We start from the raw sequence: 22,028 nt of genomic DNA on the forward strand, positions 1-22,028 counted from the left end.
AATTACATAATAACATAATCGTAAATATCTTGTCATAAACCTTAAACACCGAACGACATCACTTATCAAACCTCTAATTGAATTCAATTTTAAAATTTAAGCTTAAAATTTGTGTCACTCAGTTCGATTAACTTCATTTTATTATTTTTATTATTTTTCTTATTCTTCCACTAAAGATTGTCGTATCATGAAGACTAATATATGCGGCTCCATTATGCCATTTAACGATGGTCACTTATCAAACCTATAATTCAACATATTTTAAAAATTAAGAATTCACGCCACTTGTAATTCAGCTTAGTTTCTGTAATACCATTTGACTTTTGTAACCCTAAATAGATAATTGATAATGTTTTAAACGCCATACTTGAAATTGTAATGCAAGATAAACAATAAACGCCACTTGAAATTGATAATGTTATATCATGGAATACCCTAGTGACTAATAAAGCCTGTCATTAGATATTTGTAACCCTCGTATAAATTATACTACACGTGTAAATCCCAATTTGAGTCGAAAATATTTATATCGTAACAATCTCCCCACGTATAAGGTCAACCCATTTTGGACTCGAATTGGGCTGTAGAATAATACACTGGTAGCAGGATCTAAATACAGGCACTATAAGTCACTCGGCTAGTTCAGGTTTTTAGATAGTGTACACGCTATTTATATCTTAAATTTAGCTTCTACTTTATACATGTGTGTGTATGCGTGTACACACAAGAACTCGTTCATGATACACCATTGGACTCATATTGCTCATTACACATGTGAAATGTATGATAGGAAGATAGCAGTTATTAGGCTATTCCTTTTTAAATTGTTTATTAATAACAAAAGATTAAATTGTTTGGAAGTGAACACACTATTTATATCTTAAGTTTAGTTAGTACCATATATATATATATAATGTCTATGTGCATTCATGTACACAAATGTATGCATGCACGATAATATCATTCGTTTCTTTTTTTTCCAAAACAGATTTGTTTTAGTATAATTTTTAATATATGTATAGTACGTTTGACTGAGAATATTAAAGGTTGACATAGTTGATTAACTTTTCAATAGATTGGCATTTTGAAAATAGTGGTAATTTAACGAAAATAGAATCATAACTATAATTTTGTGATTTACCCAAAAACAAAAAAAAAATCATAACTATGTTTTGTTAGAAACAGAGACAATGAACTCAAACATTTAATTATGACAATGTTTGGCAAACTTTTAGTATTTTAATTAATTGAGTTGAAAAATTTGAATAATACAAACCTCTTTCTTAGAAAAATTCAATGGTGTATAATATAAGTACTTGTAGGCATAAATCCACATAATATTAGTTAAATTTTAAGTTATGACTAACTAACGAGTGGTTTATATATATAAAAAAATGATATTATGAAAATTAAATTACACAAAATATTAACAACCATATTTCATTGAAAATTAAACGATGTATTCTGCATGCACTTGCATTAACGAGTGCACATAGTGCTTGTCAAACTTTAAGTTCTAATTGACTTGTTTTGTTAAAGAAAAATGAGATTATGATTAAATAAATTACATGTGTATGGTAAATCAACACTGACAAACCTGTTTCTTAGAAAAATTGGATGGAATATGTTGTGCAAGCACTTGCACACTTGTACACATAGTACAATCCAAACTTTGAGTCCTAATTAATTTACTAGTCTTGTTTAAGAAAAATGAGATTATGATGAGCTTGCTAGTCTTATATAAGAAAAATGAAATTAGGATAACAATGAGATTATGATGAGCTTGCTGGTCTTATATAAGAAAAATAAAATTAGGATAAATAAATTACATAGTGGAAATAATACTTATAAACCTTTTCATGTAAAAAATTAATAGTTTATATGTATTACGCACATGCTCACACAAGCAAATACACATAGTACTAGATAAATTTCAAGTTTTAATTAACTTACTAGTTTTGTTCAAATAATGAGATTGTGAAAAATAAATTACAAATAAGTAAAAAATATCACTAATAAATCTATTTAGTAAAAAAGTTGAATGGTATATATTCACATGCTTACACGTGCAAATATACAAAGCACTAGCTAAATTTTAATTTCTAATCAACCTAGTAGTCTTGTCTAAGACTAGTAACACTAGTAAACCTATTTCGTAGGAAAATTTAATGGTTTCTATCATGCAGGCACTCACATGCGCAAAAATATATATATATGCACGTCTTTGCATAAACAAGTAGATTTTAACTTCAAATCAACTTACTAGTCTTAGATGACTAATAATACGTATAAACCTATTTCGTAAGAAAATTTAAAGTTTTACATCATGCATGCACTCACATGCACATTTACACATAGTATTAGCTAAATTATAAGTTATAATTAATTTATTAGTTTTGCCCAAATAAATGATATGATGAAAAATAAATTTCATATAAATAGAAATTATATCACCAACAAATCTATCTTGTAAAAAAGTTGAATGGTATATATATATATATATGCTCATACACACGCAAAGACACAAAGTATACCAGCTAACTTAACTTCTAATTAACTTACTAATCTTATCTAAAACTAGTAATACTAGTAGACCTATCTTATGGGAAAAATTAATGATTTATATCATGCGCGTGCTCGCATGCACGAATACATATATTACTAGCCAAATTTCAAGTTTTGTTTGACTTATATAATAATTTTGTTCCAATAAAAATGAGATTATGAAAAATAAATTACAGGTAAGTAGAAAATATCACAAACAATTCTATCCCGTAAGACAAACAATTCTATCCCATAAGACAGTTGAATAGTGTATATGCACACCTTACACAAAGTATTAGCTAAACTTTAACTTTTAATCAACTTACTAACATTATCTATGAAAAATGAGATTATGAATTGGTAGAAAATTTGAATGGTGTATTGTGCATGTGCTTGCATGCACGGATACACAATATTAGCTAAAATTTTGCAATTAACTTGGTAGTCTTGTCTAAGAACAATAAGATTATAATAAATACATCACACACACACACACACACACACACACACACACACACACACATATAAATATATATATATATATATATATATATATATATAATAACACTTCAAAAAATCTGTTTTGTGAAAAAATTAAGGTGGTGTATCATGGAAGCACTCTCATGTGTGAGTACACCTAGTACTAGCTAAACTTGAAATTCTAATTAACTTGCTAATCTTGTCTAAAAAAATAAGATTATAAAAAATAAAGTAGATATAATAGGAACAAATCTTTTTTGTATAAAATTTAAATGGTATGTCATGCATGTGCTTGCACACACAAGTACACATAGTACGAATTAAACTTTAAATCTAATTAAATTATCCGTCTTATTTAAGAATGATAGGATTTTGATAAACAATTTATACATAATACTAACTGAACTATAAATCAGGCCTGACTTAAGGCATAGGTTACTAAAGCCTATGCTTACAGCCCCAACTTTGAATTAGGGCTAAAAAAAAATTCATATTATAAAATTATATATTGTTTTATATAGTTTTAGCATTTTATATTTAATAAATAGTATAGAATATATTTTTTGAAAATATATGAATTTTGACTTTCTTCAAATTCTATATTAATAATTATCTTTTATTGTTAGAAATGAGCATTAGTCACTTATTAAATTCCACAGTAACCAAAAAAAAAATTTTGATTCATTATTTTCTATAGTTGTATTTAGTCTTTAATAATTAAAAAAGAGAAAAAAAGAAAAAAAGAAAAAAAAAGGTTAGACCCTCTTTGTTCATAAGTTTTGCCATCTTACTCTCATCTCTTTCTTCTCATTACTCAAATTTTATTTTTAATTTGTTTAATTTGATCATACACTACATATAATTTACAAATATTTTTATATAAAGGGCCTGTAAAAAAAGGTAATTGAATTAATATTATTAGTTATTAGTTATTAGTTTTTGTTCTTGTATTAGTCATTACTTTGTAATGGGTTTATATTGTTTAGTCTCATAATATATATATATATATATATATATATATATATATATATATATATATATATATATTTATATATATTCACTCAACTTTTATATTTAATTTGTTTAATTTTACTCACACACTTCATATAATCTACAAATATTTTTAATCAAAGGGCCCATAAAAATATTATTCGTTATTAGTTTTCGTTCCTTTTTTTTTTTTTCTTATATTATTTATAAGTCATTACTATGTAATGATTTTATATTGTTTATTCTCATAGTATATACATATATATATATATATATAGTTTTCCACTTCATGTTTATAATTATCAATTTTCCAATTCTATTACAATTCATCGTATAGAAATAAACCTCTATATGATTTAACATACATTCTCTATTTTTGTCTTAAATTGATTAGAACTCGGTACTTATATAAGTCAGTATCAGTCAAAGAAATATTTATTAGCAAAACATATCTCAGAAAGTAAAAAATAAAGTAAAATAAAACTACCATAAATAAATTGCATATATACAAAAATTTAACACTAAATAAACCTATTTCAAGGAAAAATTAAATGGTTTATCATGTACGCACACTTGCCTGCAAGTATACATGATACTGGCTAAACTTGAATATTTAATGTTAGTCTTGTCTACTAAAGTATACATAGAAAATAGCATATACATAGAAAATAACATGAACAAACCTATTTAGTAAAAAAATTGAATGGTGTATCATCCACACGGGAGTACACATAGTATTAATTAAACTCTCTAAGTCTAATTAACTTTCTAGTCTTGTCTAAGAACAATGAAATTACGACAAATAAAATTTTATATATATATAATAACACCAAGAAAACCTAATTTGTCGAAAAATTGAATAGTGTGTCGTATATGCACTCTTACATGTGAGTATACATAATACTGGTTAAACTTGAAATCATAATTAACTTGCCAACATTGTCTACAAAAAACAAAGCACATATGTATTGAAAATAACATGAACAAACCTATTTAGTAGAAGATTTCAATGGTGTATTATGCACGCGCTTGCATGTGCATAGTTAAACTTGAAATCTTAATTAACTTGCAAGTATTGTCCACAAAAAATAAAGTACATATGTATTGAAAACAACATGAACAAACCTATTTAGTAGAAAATTTCAATCATGTAATGTGCACGCGCTCATACGCGCATGAATACACATAGCACTAATTCAATTTTAAATTTAATTAACTTACTAGTCTTGACTAAAAATGATAAAATTATGATAAATAAATTACATATATATAAAAAATAACACAAAAAAGAATCCATTTTCTGAAAAAATTAAATAGTATATTATACACGCGTTTACTTACACGAATACAGATAATATTAGCTAATTTCAAGTTCTAATTAACTAGCTAGCTAGTTTCGTCTAAGAAAATTGACATTACCATAGATAGTTTACATATACAAGAATAATTAATAGGCAAGAAAAATTTAATATCCATCATATGCAAGTTTAACTATTTTGAGTGTTAAGAGAGGGTGCATTCTATACCATATATGTTAGCAAATCCATTGAGTTTGATGCAGTGGTGATGCAGTTAATACTCATGTATATACCCCAGATTTACCCTCACTTATTTGGCAATGAGTTTGCCTATTCCCAAACTTGAATTAAAACAAAGAAACCAACTCTCTTAACTGCTGTAAATTCTCCCTCACTATAAATAACACTTGCTCCTATCCCCATAGTCCCTCACACCAGCTCTCTTTTCTTTATTGAAGTTTGTTACAGCATTAATATTTTCTATCTCAGTCATCTTTCTTTCATTTTAATTAGCTAATTAACCAATTTTCAATTTGTCTGTTTTTCCATGGATCCTTCTCTGTGGGCTTTCCTTCTCAGCAGCCCTGAACTTCCCGTCCCTTTTCCTTGGGAACGTTGCTATGATACCTCGGTTTGCCTCTCTAATTTTCCCTTTACCTTTTTTTTTTTTTTTTTTTCTTGGGAGGTCATGAATATTTAATGGATTTTTTCCCCAAAGCTTTTTGGCTTAATTTTCCTCAAAAAAAATAACTTAATCTGTTCTTTGCTTGCTAGCCACTGCATAAATTTTTTCAATCATCGGTGACATAGCAGTTTATGTGGAGTGCCTACTAGTCTATTAATTTTAATAGGTGGTAGCGCCCAACATAGCATGTTTAATATATAATTTTTCTATAATGGGCAAAATTTTCAATTTCCTATATATATAAAATGTGTGTTACATATTTCTAACAAATTTTGTGTTTATATGTTTGTAGACTGAAATTCTGTTCTACAAGAACATAATGGATGGGACAATACTGATCGATCTGAGGCCGAGAGTGAACCTTGGAGGTGGACTTTTTTTCGATAACTCGCTCTGGCAAGAACTAACTGGTCACTTCCCCATTAATTATCATCCTAATCGCTACCCTGGCTACAATCAACTTGAAGATCAAAATCCTCCAATCATTCTCTACTCAAATTGCTGTGGACAACTTGTTTATCTGATTGTGCCTGAATTTGTCCAGAATTGTCCACTCTGTGGCTGCTTCATGTTCTTCCTGGGCTAGATAGGTTGCTAGCTACCCAAATAAACATCATTTCCTTTTGTTGTTGTGTGTTTGTTTTTGGGTTGGAATTAAGGGAATTGGAGGATATCCCTAGAGATTCTCCTTGGGTCAGTTTATAATTCTGAAGAGTTCAGAGAGAAAGAAGCATGTAATAATTATAAGTTAATCAAAGTGTGTGTTTTTTATATTGATCAGTACTTTTTTTTCTTTTGTTTTATGATCCATTATACTTTTACAATATCTTTCATGTTCTATACCAACTTTTTTTCATTTTGGCCATATGTTCCAGGGCTAAAAAAACATGGTCGTTTTCTTCATGTGTACTTTTTGTTTTATATAGCAGTATGACCAACTCAGCCATTTTGAATGAGAGTGAGTGAACGAGTGTGTATGAGATCAGAAAAAGTTTGTTGCCTTTGCATGGCCTTGATGCATGCTTCCCTTGTTGCCCAGCTCCCTTCCACCTTTAATAAAACTCGAGCTTATTATGCATAAAATTTATTTTCCTTTCCTAATTTACTAATTTATGAAAATTGAAAACCAAAGCAATATATATTAGGATTTTCTAGCAAAAATTATATACATAAAGATATATTGTCCACCGGCTTAGTGCTTGTTTGGACGTATTGGTTTTGGGTTTTTACTATTAAATTATGTGTAATTTGTTTATTTCAAATGTTAGTTTAAATTTGTTAAACATCTAAATTAATTACAAAATATTGGTATATATATATATATATATATATATATGTTATTGGTTTTAATATGGTAAAAAAGTTATAAAGAAGACTTGTAAGAGATAATTATCCACAATTATCACATCATAAAAATCATATAAATCTGATGGTTATGAATGATATTTCTTATAATTTCTCTTCATAAATCCATTATATATCAATTTTGTATATTCCATTTGAAATAATCTTAACAAATTTTAACTAAAACTAATAAATATATAAAATGAGCAAATTACATATAATTAAAAGTAAAAAATGGAAAATAAAAATCAACATGTTATCAAACGGCAGTTTAATTTCCAAATAAAAGGGAAAACACGGCAGATAGAAGTAAAATAACGTAGGAATTCTTTGCATGCCAAATGCCAATTGCCAGTAAAAACGACATCACTGGCCGCTTTTAACCATTGATTTCCATGCAGCATATTCTACGGGTGACGTCATATCACACTCGCTTAGTCGTTTTATTCCATTAAATATTTATTGTTACAACAAAATTTTGATAAATGCGACTAAACTGGTATATTAACTTTCTTTTTCTTACTTTGGTCTGTTCTAACTTTTTTTTTTTTCTTTTAACTTTTTTTAAAACCTTTTTGGGAAGGGTGGGCTGGTAATTAATGACTTTGTTTGAGATTTTGATTGAGCCTGAGTGTGTACTCATTAATTGCATATCTGGAAAATCACATCCACCCAGGAAAAGGAAAAATTTACGCCCCCGCCCCAAAAAACGAAAAAGAAAAAAGAAAAAAGAACAGCATGCGCATGTATAGACTATATCTTGGTTGTATACAGCATGAAATTCTAGCGCACAAAGATTACCAAAAATCCATGTACAAAATGACTTTTTATATATAATTAATATATACGTATATTAATACTTTTGTTTACACGATAAAATCATCTTTAATAGTATTGTAAATTGTCATTGTATAGTCAAATTTTGGCATGAATGCGCATTTTAACCTATCCAATGGCACATTATAAAATTTGTCAATGGTATTTTTTGTTTCTAATTTGACATTAAAAATGCAATTGGTAAATTTTGATAATAAGCTTTATAATAATAAAATTTGTGGGATCCATATCATTTATTAGTGTAGTTTTAAATTTTAATTGTTAAAAAGTAAAATTCAATGAGATTCATAAATCTCAAACATTTGATTAAATAAAAATTATATACTTTCCAACGCTATATTTTAGCATAACCCATAAAAAAGCTTATTTTAAAATTTAATATTGATATTGACATTTATTATTAAAAAATACATATCAATATAAAATTTTAAAAATACCAATGATAAAATGTCATTTATAATTGGAGATGTTCCACTGAAAAGTACTATCAAAACCTTTGCAAAATAAATAAATAAATAAATTATATTATCACAGCTTAGTTGCACATCATTGAAACTTGCACATATATCCTAAATCTTATCCTCTCCCTTAATGGTATTTTACATCATATTCATTTAACTAAATTAGAAATTCCATTATAAGAGTTTTATCTTATAATATATATATATATATATATAATTACTGAATGTTTCCGAGAATCCTAGCTTATATAAAATTGATCAACAAGTATCTGCTTGATTACCAAAGAGCAAAGTTTTTTTAGTCACCTATCACTTTCGCTCTAAACAAATATATATAGATATAGATAATGTTTTCAAGAGATGAAAGATTGATGATTAATTAACAGAAATTTTCTAGGATTAACAGAAAATTTGATTGAAGTTTCATGCATTCTTTTTTGTATTAATTTCTAGGCTTAAGTCCGGATATTCTATAATGGAAAAAAAAAAAGGATTAAATATTCTGGTTAGAGCTGATTGAAATTAATCGAGATGTTTTAAATGTTTGTGCGCATGAAAGCCTGAAATATTGGATTATATTTAACATATGCGATTTTCCAGATCGGATAAATAGATCGGATGATCAATTTGGTAGATCAAGATTTTATTTAAACAGATCAACTAGTTTATTATGAATTTTTTTACATCAGTTAAATTGTTCTGAATATTTCAATCTTGCTATATATGAAAAAATAAGCAACATAAATAACTTGCGCACATTCTGAGGGAAAGATAACATTTGCTGAGTAATATCAATTTGGCTATAGCAAGATAAAATAAAATAAAAACAAAATAATATAAACTAGCTATATCTCACATGAGATCATATTAAATAAGATCAAAATCTTGTCCATTAATATTGTGCAATAATTACATCTGCTTTCAGTGCCCTTTGTTATGTTTTGCATATAAGGTAATTGTATAATTGGTTTCAGCCATTAATTCTTCAAAACTTTGCTTTGATGGATATTTCTTTTCAAGGATCTCATTAAGGTAAACAAAGCCATGACATTAATAATATGAACAAAAGTAAAAAAGGGGGGGGGGGGGGGGGGGGGAAATCTAGTAGGAGGAATCACAAAAACGTGAATCCTAAGTTATTTTGAACTCTTTATAATGAAACATTATTGTAGTAATATAATAAATAACCCTCACTGTTACAAATATCTTTTCATATGTTAATAATATAAATGTTTTGTGGCTTATCACAAATGATGGTAGTTTAGCTGAAATAAGCTAACTAGATATTGCACCTATAAGTTCAGAAATAATAGTTTAAGTCTTCACAAATTTTGTTATTACCTCGAAAGAAGATATGTCGCAAGGCACGAGATCTTATTCACCAAAAATATGTATATATTATGGCTTATGTCCAAGCTAAATGTTGTTTTTTTACCAGAAATAAAAATAAAAAATGTTGTTTCCTTACCAACTTTTAGCCTAACCAAGGTGACCCAGATAACTTGTTAATGTTATAAATAGCTGAGCAAATTTGTGTACACCTTTTTTTTTTTTTGAGCAACACATTTGTGCAATTTGATATGGTTTATATCAGATAATCATTGGATGCCCATTTTTTAGTGTATGCTATTTCTGTTTTTTATTTTTTATTTTTTTAAAATTTTTTTATAAGCTTACGTATCGAGTTGAAAGAAACCCCAGAGTTACAAACAAAAGGAATCTCTCGATTGCTCTGCTTCTATTTAGTGTATGCTGTATACTCTTTCGAGTATTACAAAGTTTAGATGAGGATGATATCTAGTATGTATTAATATTAGATGTCTTTAACCAGATTCTAAGAGACATAGCATATACATATAAATACTATTTACCTATATATATACGCATTAAAATAATTAGCTTAAAACTTAGTGTGGCTTTTTTATCCAAAAAAAGAAAAAGAAAAAAAAGGAACTTGGTGTCGTTTCTTATTAAAATCAGTAATATATTTTGACATTTCTTTGTTTTTTTAATTTTATTTTATAAGATCTTAAAATACTAGATTAAATGTTCAACCATGAAATTTTTTCATAAAGGCTAATTAATGAAGCAAACAGACAGCTGGATGTTTCCTGGTCAAACCCAGTAAAAAAACCCACAATACTCGAGGAAATATCCATTCCCACCCACAATAATCAAATGGACCCTACATGTGTTTGTGAGTGGGGAGTGTGTAGTAGCTTTTTGTTGGTAATATTAATCGGTTCTAGTGGTTGTCTGTGTAATTTGGAATGGTGGTTTGTATCAAAATAGACTTCATTGGATTGTATACCCCAATTTTTGAGTTGATGTTGCATACCTCGTGAGGATGACAATGACTATATATCTAGTCTAATGTTAATAATACCAGGTGATATATCCTTTGCTTGACGAAATTTATATTAAATTTACAACAATGAGATGGATTATATACTAATATTTTAACATGGTACAAATCAATCCTGGTAACAAAACTTGACTGTATATTTGTGTATATTTGTGTTCATGGAACTATATATATGCACCAACTCTCACCTATATGTAATTTGTTCGGCAAATGTTAAAGTCAAAAAACAGATAACACAAACCGAGTCCCCTAAAATAATAAACAAAACAAAACAAGAAGAAGAAAAAAGTCAAAAACTTACAATCAAATAAATGGATTGAATCATCCGCTGATTATTTGGTGTACACAGTGAGGGGGGGAAAAAAAAAAAAAAAAAAAAGACGTACGGTATCAGAGAGAAAGCTCAATTAACTAAAAATTCCTTGAATAAAATTCAAACAGGAAGTGGATTGAGCCAACATGCCATATAATAATGTCATTAGTCCTTGAGCTTTTCATGAACCACAGGTTGGACGGCAATTACCGAAGCCACAAAATTAGGAGTACTAGTTGATGAGGAGGAGGAGGAGAAGGATATACTTTCAGTCAAATGCCTAGAAGCTTTGTCATAGTTTACAAAACCCATGAACCAGAAATCATGGCCGTCGATTGTCACAATCTGGATGTACTTCTCCGATTGGTTTTCTCTCATCACCACCGGATTCACAGTGCCAACGTTTCCCAATGGTATAATCACCTTGTAATAGCTCCATGTTTGCTGCCCAGAAGGTGCGCTGAATGACAAAGGGCGATCACTGCAGAAAGCAACATGAATATTGGAGAGATAGAGTGTTCCAGCAACTGGTCCTGTTGAAGTTGAAAGGTAGCAGGCGAAAGTCTTCTTCAGATTCTCGTTTGGAAAGGTTGCGAAGCTCTGTTTGTACAGAGACTCAAAACCACCTCCACTTATGGCTTTGGCTCCCAAGTTCACTTTACCCCAAGCTGCTCCTGATACAGAGGACCCTGTTTTCACTGAATATCCATCATCACCAACCAATTAGAATTTAGAAATTTAAAATTAAACCCAACAGCAACAAAAAGCAAAAAAGAAAAAAAAAAAAAAAAACAGAATGGGTTTTGGGTTTTGATTAATTACAGTTATGCCAGATGTTATTGGCCATTGATTCGGCCTTGTTGCTCCATGAATTGAAAACGTGGAGAATGGATTCCAATGGGCTGTTGGAGTTGGAAGACTTTTCAACTGGAGAGTACTGGAGATAGGGGTAGTGAAAGGCATGGGCTTCATCTCCTGTGGCTCCCCAAAAGGCAGCCTTTTTGTTGTCCGGATGGCATGTGGGGATTGCTGGATGTCCCATTATGTGGGTCCCCAATTTCTCTGCATTTTCATGGCTTGCTGGTGGAGGAGGATCTGAGCTTGATGCTGCAACTTGTTCTTCTTGGGTTTTCGGGTGTGATGAGGATGATGATGATGGAGTAGTCATGGGTGTTTGGTTATGAAATGGGTTCGTTTCTTTCAGTGAAGGGGAAGAAACTGAGGGGTATAGAGGTTGTAAAAGGGGGTTGGTTTCATGGGGTGCGGGGGAAGAAATGGAAGGGTATTGAGGCTTTGATTCTTGGTTGGTGGTGTTCATTTCGGTTGGTGATGGTTAGCAAATGGAACAAGCCTAGGATAGAGATTTTTGAAGGGAGTTTTAGATGTGTTTGAGATGGATTATGGATAGCTATACTTATAGGAGACTTAAAAATGGTCAGAACGCATATGGAAAGAATGAAGAAATGTGGAAATATATATAGAGTATGGAGAATTGTTGGCATAAAGCTATAAGTTTTGACAAATTGTGAATCCAATTACACGCTTTAGGGTTTAGCATACCCCCGGTTGCTTAACCGTGTTGTCCATGGACTTTTTGTCATCATCTTTATTATTATTATTATTATTCAATGGCTTCTAGATGGTTTACCTTTTTCAATGTGAATTCCTAGATAGCTTACCTTTTTTTTTTTGATAAATGCTAGATAGCTTACGTTCTAATTACAATAATAGGATAACTACATAAAATGAAATGAATTAAAGAACAAAGTAACAATAGCCACGTGTGCGCCTTCATGTTTGGTAAAAATGGCCTTAAAAGCCTAGGCGCCAATTAAATAAGCGAAGCCGTTTTAATCCCAATTACCTCTCTTTCAGCGGCGAAGTCCTTTCAGTTTCGCACGCGCGAAGACGGAAGACCATTGCCACGTAACTTTCATCCCCAGCAGATCTACCACGCCCTATATGAATTCACCAATTTCGCACGTATATCTTTAATAAACCCAAACCTATTCCATGCCACGTGTCAATTCGTAATTGGACACAGCATGGAGATATCAATTTCCCTGTCCACACCGAGAGTAGAGAGTACGCTCGTTGAAATGCTAAAAATCTCTACTCAGAAAAAACTGATCTCTGTTTCATCTTCCCATCAAAAGCGCAGAGATTAGATTTTGGAATCGCCGACTTTCAGTTTCAGACCCAAAAACAAAAAAAAATTAAAAAAAAAAAATGAGTTACCAGAGAGTCCACGAAGAACCCTATCCTCCACCTCCTCCAGGTCGTAATCATATCCAAAATCCTTCCTTTTACGAATTTTCTTTCAATTCTTTTGATTTGATAAATATTGCAAAATGGTTCTAATTTCTTCCTTCTACTATAAAGTTTCACTTTTTATATATTTTTTTTAATTTGTTTATTAGGTTACGGATCTCCATACCCTCCACCGCCGGGATACCCACCCCCTCCGGGGCCGGCGCCACCGCCTCCGGGATATCCGGGATACCCACCACCGCCGCGTCCTCCTCCTCCGTACGAAGGGTACCAGGGTTATTTCGCCGAAGGATATCCACCACCGCCTCCTCCTCCTCCTGGACCTCCTCCGCCTCAATTCCAGCACTATCACTACGAGCACCACCGTGACGACGACGACGGTTGTTCCTCTTTCTTACGTGGCTGGTATGGATTTTTGCCTCCCCTTTTTTGGCAATGAATTTTGGGTTTTACTTCTTTCTTTGGTGGTGTCGTTTGTGTGAATTCTTATTTCATTTTTTATCAATGGTCAATTTTTGTCCCTTTTTAATAGCCAGTGTTAGAAATTCATTCAGCTTAAATAGATGGAATGAAAGAACATCTAGAAATCTTAATGTAGGTATTGGCAAGCTTCATTGGCCTTTGTTTGCAGCTGCATTTTAAGATCTTATATGTTACTGTTGTTGTCTTCTTTTGCAACTACCACATATCAGTATAAACGAGTTCTAAAATCTTACCATGTAGATCAATATTCTTATAATCAATATCTCCAATGTTACAAAGCTTATAGAACTGTAATTATTAACTAATATAGCCAATCTTTAGAGTTGATAAGCTCCGGAAATCTGTTATCGGTTGGGAGGTGAAAGTATTTTCGAAAATTAAGAGGGAGGTACTTGTATATTTTTACTGGCATTTTGATTGCTGTGGAGTTAAGTGACTCGGTATTGGTGTAAGCCCAATATGGATTCTATTCCTTGACAGGTTTTGGATTGTTTTTCCCTATTATAAAAAGAGAAATTTGTAAAACCTTGTCACCGAAGTATCAAGAAAAAGCCCCAGAAACTTAAGGAGTCTGAGTTTGTTGCAAGTGAATCCTTGTTTTATATGGGTCAGCTTTTGATTTTTAGATGTGAAAAGGATTTTCTATGGCTTGATTCCATTATTCATATGGATACTTGACTTGATTTCTTTACATAATTAAGCTTCTTTTCTCAAGGAGGGATGTATGGTTTACATTTAAGAGGAAAAGAAAACGAGAACTACAGTCAGTGGCTAAGCCTTGTCTAATTCCTTGGAGATTATGCTGGTTTTTTATTTATTTATTTATTTTTAGTGTTGAAACATTAAAGATCTTGTGTAAGCAATAACAATAACAGATGCATTAGACGAAATTGAAATTCTTTTGTAAAATCCTTGAAGGACTTTGTTGACTTGTAAATGTTTGGAGAATTGATAAAAATCGTCGGGCTGTTTTCAGCTAAACTAGTTGCTAACAAGTGAAATACTACGCAACAGCGGCACCAGGCATTAGCCTTCTTTCATTTGCTGCTGTTCTGCTTTGAGTGTCTTAAATTTTTTGTTCTATATCAGCATCATTTGGGATAATGTCAAAGCATAAATTAGTCTTTGTGCTATATATTCTTCTCTCTATGACAGCATATTAATAACTAACCTCTTTCTTTGACTTGCAGTTTGGCTGCTCTTTGCTGCTGTTGTGTTTTGGAGGAATGTTGCTTCTGATGACTTGATGCATGAATTACGTATTAAGTTACGTATTAAGTTTACCTTTGTTTTCTTGCTATCGCGTGCTGGAGGACTGCACTTGAAGCTTTATGATAAATTGCAACGTGATGTATTTGTGGTCTTGTAATTATTTTGTTACCCTTGTTATGTAGTTACTAATAATGTTCTATAACATGGTTTATTCGGGGTTTATGTGCCCATTTTATATTTATTGGTGTGTTATATTCCAGAACGTCAGCACATATCTTATTTTTGCTGTGAGATTACCTACTTGTAATCGTAATAAAAGTTTTCAGATTATGACACTGGTCAAGTAACATGGGCAAATTGTAAAACTTTAGGCAGATTATTAAAATCTTTGCTAAATCTTGCAGCGCAGATATGGGTTGTTTTTTTTATCCAGCTGGTTTAGTAAGTGCCAGATCTTTGACTGGCAACAGAAAAAAATTCTTAGGTGCTGCTCTTTTACTACAATTATTTTTCTTCTGAGATGAATCATATATATATATATAGAGAGATATATTTTTGGTGGGAAAGAAAAATATACACTGAATCATATATTTCAACCCGGAAAGAATTCTGAAACCGATCTTTAGTAATTGGAAAGAGAGCTTGTGCGTTATAGTGTGACAGTTTAGATTGTTGTTCTTTATCCTGCCCGGAAACCGTTTTGAACACCAAGCTTAAAAGGGATTGTGAGAGGGATAAGTAGAATATGAGGGCCTGGCAGATCATGGTCAATACACAAATTCCATGGCAGATGCATGCGATAACCATAATCGATGCCAGGCAGATCAACTATGCTGCTTCGGCAGAGCATGAATTAACCGGGCAACGGCAAACTCAAAACCATCCGTAAAGAAACCGCAACAAATTAGCGAAGACCAAGTGGATTTGCCAATTACCACAAATCTATTTATAGCAACATAGATTACAATAGCAAATCTCTAGGTAACTTAAATAGCAATAGCATAGAACTAGCTCACCATTAGGCTAAAAATCCATTTATGCAGTTGGTCTAAACAAAGTTACAAACTACTTAAAGATGGCTGAGAGCCTGAGAAAGAAAAAAAAAAAAAAAAAAAAAAAAAAAAAATTGGAATCCTAAAGTAGATCACGATGCACCTAAAGTCCACACAAAGTCAGGTGCATCATTCCTTGGACCTACTAGGGTCCGATATAGGTACATCTTCTCTACTTTCTGCTCATCGTCAGGGCAACTTTCTGTCTGATCATGGTCATTTATTATCTCCACATTTAGCATTGGCTTCATCTTTGCAACTCTCTTGCAGCCTCCGAGGGTAACTTCACAGGACGACATCCAAAGGGATCGCATTGTTTCATACTTTCCCACGTCGTTTAGAAGTGCCCCATTACCAAAGGGGCTGTCCCTGATCTCAAGCTTACGAAGCTTCTTGCATCCATTCAAGACATATAGCATTCCCTTGTCACTGTCCCCAGCAAATGCAATAGAAAGCATCTCGAGCTGCTCCGCATACATTCCAATGTAGAGGAACACCTGGTCTGTCAAAAGGCCAGAGAGTGACAACCGCCTAAGGTTTTTGCATGCCTGAACAATTGCACCAAAACCTTCATCCAATGGCTGTCCTGTCACAGGGTCAGGTATTACAGGGTCAAGGGTGCATAACCTGAAGCGGATAAAATTAGGGCAATTCTTGGCCACAGTAATGAGCGCAGCATTGGTCATCTGCTGGCAAAAATATAGCAAGGAATTGAGCTTTGGGCAACCAAATGATATAGCAACAAGGCCTTCTTCTGTTACAGCAGCATAACCAGGATCAGATAGGAAAACTCTCAACTCCTGCAATTCTTTACAAGTAGACGCTACAACTGCAAGTCCTTTATCTCCAATACAATCCAGTATCTAAAAAATACGAAGAAAAAAGTTTTCATTCAGCTTATGGTATAAAAAACAGTATAATATTCAATAGAAATTTAGGAAGCACATACCCATAAGCGCTTAAGTTTTGCACAGTGTCGGATTAACTTTTTCAGCTCCTTACCATGAATCCATGGTGCATAGCTGAGGTTCAAGGATGTGAGGTTCGAGCAAATAGGGTATATAGCTGGCAGGCACCTTTGTGCAACATCCGGCACGACGTCTAAAAACCCTGACAAGCTCTTAATTGATTTACATTTTAGAATTGCAGCCTTTAGTTTGTAGAAGACAACAGAATCAGGATCTCGGATGCAAGACCCGATACCCAAGTCCACTAGTTGAGGAGCTCTAGTCAATATGTTTTGGAGTGCGTCGAAATGCACAGAGCGGTTCAACCTCAAAAATTTGAGATTCGGAGATCTTGCAACGAGTCTCTCTAGAGCTGCTAAGTTAACATCTCCCTTAAGGCATGCAAAATTCAGGGATACAAGCGATGTGCAGTTGTCAGGAAAGCAGTTAAGCCACTGGCCACTATAATCATCTATTTCATTTTCTTGAAGATCCAGCTCCCTAAGAAACCTATATAAAGAAAATAAAGAAAAGAGAAGTTCCAGTCAGAACTCAACAAGCCTATTTATCTCGTTGAACCCAAACAAATCATATTATTTATTAGCTGTTCAGTCAAACAAAGGGCTTTCTAAGAACAGCAACAACTACACAAGTACAAACTCAAAATTTTGAACATTACTTTCTTAATTAGCCATTGAAAGCAACAAGAGGACAACATAAAAGTTCAAACGAACAATTAGGCAAGCAGAAGCAAAACAGAGCTAAAACAAACCAATTCTTTAACGACCAAGAAAGCAAATAAAAATAAAAAATAAAAAAAAAAGGAGATTTGATATCCTTACCTACAATTGGCAGCTATGGCAGCAAGGCCATCTGTAGTAAACCCTTCACAGCTAACGAGAACCAAGGACTTGAAGTTGACAAAGGCCCGGGAAAGCAACTCCATGCTCTCATCGGATACCACCATTCGCTTCAATCTCAGCTCCTCCAACCCAACACGACTCTTGGCAAGAGCATCAATCCATGGATACACATAGCCTCCCCAATCATTGGGGACCATATTGAAGTCCGCAAAATGAGGCTTTCCCTTCAAAGTCAGGGACTTTAGCCCAGGAAACCTAGCGATCGTCCTCTCGGGACTGATCGCGTAGCAATTCCCTATGAAAACTCTCTGCCTGCTAAACCTCTCTAGCCTGTACCACGACTTGCACACCAACGACAACGCGTTTCGGTCTCTGTGCGACGACACGTAGTCGAACACATGCTCTACTACCTCGTCTGGGAAATAGTTCATCCTTCTTTACCATCCAAACGGCAGAGAAGAAATAAAAAAGAAAACAAAAAACCCTAACTTTCCCAGGAAAATATCTTTCAAAAAGAATAAAACTTTTCAAGGAAAAAAACCTAAAAATTTATATATACATATATTTATATATATATATAAAAGCAGCTCTACCAAGCTTGCTCCTCAAACAACTGGCGAAGATCTAAACCCAGAATTTCAGTTTTGACAAATAGCCTTCTTTGAATAACAACAAATCATCCACGATCTTCGGAACAAAATAAGAAAATTTCCTCGACAAATAAGATTTTAGATCCAAACAACTTTTTCAGCAAATACACCTAAACCCAAAAAAAAAAAAAAAAATCACTCTTTCATTTTTTTCCAACCATTTCAGGTTTAGATCTGCAACGAAATGTGGAAAGAAATAAAAACTGAAAAAAAAAATTAAAAAAAAAAAAAGAAGAAGAGCAAAGAAAGCTAAAAATTAATAATCAAGCTCCATTTTTTTTTTAAGAAGAAAATAAGAGAGATGGAGAAAATGATTTCCTGCCGATCATCTTGAAATCAAAAATCAAATAGTGATGATTATGATGATGCAAGAAAAAAAAAAAAAAACCGATCAAATTCTTTAGATCTCTGAGAATCTAAATATTTCTTCTTCTTTTTTTCCAGAATTAGAAATTCCCAACCAAATCAAATCCTTATATTTCTGAAAAACCAAAGAAAAATAAAATAAAATAAAATAAAAACCCTCGTCTCCTTCCAACAAACTCTCGCACTCACTCACTCTATGTCTCAGACACTCAACGTTGCGTTAAAGCGCCTAACTCAAAGCAGAGAAGAGAAAGAGCATAAACTGACCATGGTTAGCTTGGCTTAACCCAAGTTAGTGGACGTTGATCATCGGACGGTCAGAATCCACTCAGTGGGGAATTAAGGGAATCTGAGCCGTCGAGTGGGTGATCATGCATGCGTCCTTGTCACTGGTCGAAGAGAGTCTACTACTAAAGAGAGATCGGTGATAGATGGACTGTCAGAGAAATGACATCCACTTTGATGTGAAATTGCCAAAATGCCATGTCGTAGATAAGATTGTTTCTCTTTCTCGCACGCGCGAGTACTCAAAACTCGCGATCTCTGTGGACGACACACCCATGTGAGCGCCATCGCAGTGCCCTAGACTGTCACTTTTTCTACAAACGCGCGAGTACAACAATTCTCTACTTCCTGGTGTGGTTTTAAAAAAAACACTCTGTTCTTTTTCTTGTAAATTTTTTTTGTGAAATTATTTTTCTTTTATTTTTGTGGTTTTTTTTTTTTTTTAAATTGATGAGTGGAATGTGGATATATATATATATATATATATATATAATGATTAGGAGGATGAGCAAAGAGAAAAGGAGAAAATGATTTTTTTTTTTTTAAACAAAATCTACTTCTTTAATTGAGTCCTTGAAAATTCCAAATATAAACGCCAAAAAAGAAAAAAGAAAAAAGAGTAGTGTAGCGCAAAATTATATAATTTGTAATATAAATATAATAGTATATTTTATTAAAAATGGGAATAGAAAATAATGGTGATGATAATGATGATGGCGATTCAGTGTGTTATGCTGCACCGTACTGAGCTTTTGCAGCCTCACGTAATTGGTTGCATCACTTACTTCATTCTAATGCATGGGGGATCGTACGGTAGTGATGGAACACTTCTCGCTCATTGAATAATTTGCTCGTACAGGAATGGGCTCAGAACTGGATTGGGATTTTACAATCAGTATATAATGGAGTTTTATTTTATTTTATTATTTTTAAGTTTAACCAAAATATTAGTTCCAACTTAGGAGCATAGGTATCAGCTTTAACATTCATGCCAAATTTGACAAGTACCTTGTCATACAAAGGCTTGGATCAAATTTGAAATTTTATTTCAATACTAAGCAATCCATTTAATTTTATAATAATATTAATTTTATCAAAATATTTATCATATGATATGATAAATAATATAATAATATTAAATTAGTTTATTTTTTTAATTTATTTGTATATTTAAAATTTTAATTTTTTATTTTTAAATGATGTGAATCTATCAAATAATAATCTTTTAATATATAATATTTGATAAATATTTTAATATATATAGATTTATTATTAATTTTAACATCATTGAAATTTAATTTCAATAAGAAAATGAAAACAAAAGTGTATTACCTTCGAGGATCAACATATAATTTTTATTTTAATAAAATATGGCCCCTATTAGAAGACATGTTATCACATACATATCATATGTTATTGTTCTACCTAGTTTTAGATTATTTTTCTCATAAATTATATAAAATTAGAAGGAAAATATTATTTTATATGCAATTTGACAAATTTTATATGGAGATTGATATGCAAAGTGAAAAATATTAAATAGTTTAAAGGTAAAAGTTTTTTTAAAACCAAACTTTTGTTTTATTTTATTTTATAGGGAACTTATATATCATGGATCAAAACCCTCATCAACAATCATTATTATTATTGTTTCTTGCACAAACCTCATCAACAATTATACTAAAAGAAAATAAGAAAATCATAATAAGGTAGCACATTTATCTATGGTCAAAATATTTATAATGATTAAAGTCAACAGAGAAAACCAATAAGAGAAGCCTTGATTCGCAAGTGATTTATGTAGGTAGAGGCTGAAGACTCTTTAAAATTCTTTTGTATTTTTGTGAAAATTTGTCAAAAAGCAAATTATTAGCATTATGATTTTTCAAGGTTTAACGCTATGGATATGGTGGTCAACCACAACTTTCCCTGGTATTTAGTAAAGCAGTTATTTCATGAGTACCTTTTTTTCTTTTTTTCCTTTTCTTTTCTTTTAACATTTTTCAATTATATAACAAGCAGCAAAGTTTAGGAATTTGTATTATAATATATAAAATATATCCAAATAATGTACCAATTTAATCGAGAAGAAAATGTTTGGTACGAATGGCTAAAATCCAATATTATCACTGAAAGTAAAAGAATTTTTTTTTTCATTACTTTTTTAAAAAATCGATATTATATATTATTATTATTATTATTACTTTTTGCTTGGTGTTCTTCCCAATCACTAATCACTTTGACTCAATGTCATGCGCTCGTTTTATCCACTTTTCCTGATTATTTTTCCAATAATATCTCAAACAACTGCTTCACATTCCCATTCAACTTTCATGATTATTAGATCATCCATTAGCTCTATATATAGATGTCTATGGATAGCTTTTCCATTGGCTTGGTCAAAATTCTGAAATCTTAAATACCAAAAACAAAATCTTCAGTAAATCCTTTTTGAAAGTATCTTTTACCATTTCCCTCCTATAAAGGACTCTTACGTACTTACCTATTCACTTCCAAGATTAACGCACTCTTATACCTTCTTCTTCCTCTTTTTCTTTTTATTTATTTTGGCGTATTAAATC

General features: G+C 31.7%; 4 protein-coding genes across 4 annotated transcripts; 2 read left to right on the top strand and 2 right to left on the bottom strand.

Annotated features, from left to right (window-relative positions):
- Positions 1 to 5,760: 5,760 nt before the first annotated feature.
- Positions 5,761 to 6,742, top strand: LOC112491080 (uncharacterized). Its single transcript, XM_025072194.2, has 2 exons — positions 5,761 to 5,943; positions 6,290 to 6,742. The coding sequence occupies exons 1-2, from the start codon at positions 5,860 to 5,862 to the stop codon at positions 6,581 to 6,583; spliced, it is 378 nt and encodes a 125-aa protein (XP_024927962.1). The 5' UTR covers positions 5,761 to 5,859; the 3' UTR covers positions 6,584 to 6,742.
- A 4,311-nt stretch (positions 6,743 to 11,053) lies between these two features.
- LOC107427963 (GEM-like protein 5) lies at positions 11,054 to 12,771 on the bottom strand. Its single transcript, XM_048480094.2, has 2 exons — positions 12,140 to 12,771; positions 11,054 to 12,015 (listed from the first exon to the last, which is right to left on the bottom strand). Exons 1-2 carry the CDS (start codon positions 12,633 to 12,635, stop codon positions 11,483 to 11,485), a joined length of 1,029 nt encoding a protein of 342 aa, XP_048336051.2. The 5' UTR covers positions 12,636 to 12,771; the 3' UTR covers positions 11,054 to 11,482.
- Positions 12,772 to 13,399: 628 nt separating this feature from the next.
- Positions 13,400 to 15,524, top strand: LOC107428010 (cysteine-rich and transmembrane domain-containing protein WIH2). Its single transcript, XM_016038449.4, has 3 exons — positions 13,400 to 13,595; positions 13,738 to 13,993; positions 15,262 to 15,524. Exons 1-3 carry the CDS (start codon positions 13,547 to 13,549, stop codon positions 15,308 to 15,310), a joined length of 354 nt encoding a protein of 117 aa, XP_015893935.1. The 5' UTR covers positions 13,400 to 13,546; the 3' UTR covers positions 15,311 to 15,524.
- A 678-nt stretch (positions 15,525 to 16,202) lies between these two features.
- On the bottom strand, positions 16,203 to 19,381 carry LOC107427960 (protein AUXIN SIGNALING F-BOX 2). The gene is made up of 3 exons (XM_016038372.4): positions 18,125 to 19,381; positions 17,285 to 17,792; positions 16,203 to 17,198 (listed from the first exon to the last, which is right to left on the bottom strand). The coding sequence occupies exons 1-3, from the start codon at positions 18,574 to 18,576 to the stop codon at positions 16,428 to 16,430; spliced, it is 1,731 nt and encodes a 576-aa protein (XP_015893858.1). The 5' UTR covers positions 18,577 to 19,381; the 3' UTR covers positions 16,203 to 16,427.
- Positions 19,382 to 22,028: the final 2,647 nt, after the last annotated feature.

The sequence above is a fragment of the Ziziphus jujuba genome, chromosome 9 (genome assembly GCF_031755915.1).
Source record: "Ziziphus jujuba cultivar Dongzao chromosome 9, ASM3175591v1".
NCBI classification, from domain to species: Eukaryota; Viridiplantae; Streptophyta; class Magnoliopsida; order Rosales; family Rhamnaceae; genus Ziziphus; species Ziziphus jujuba.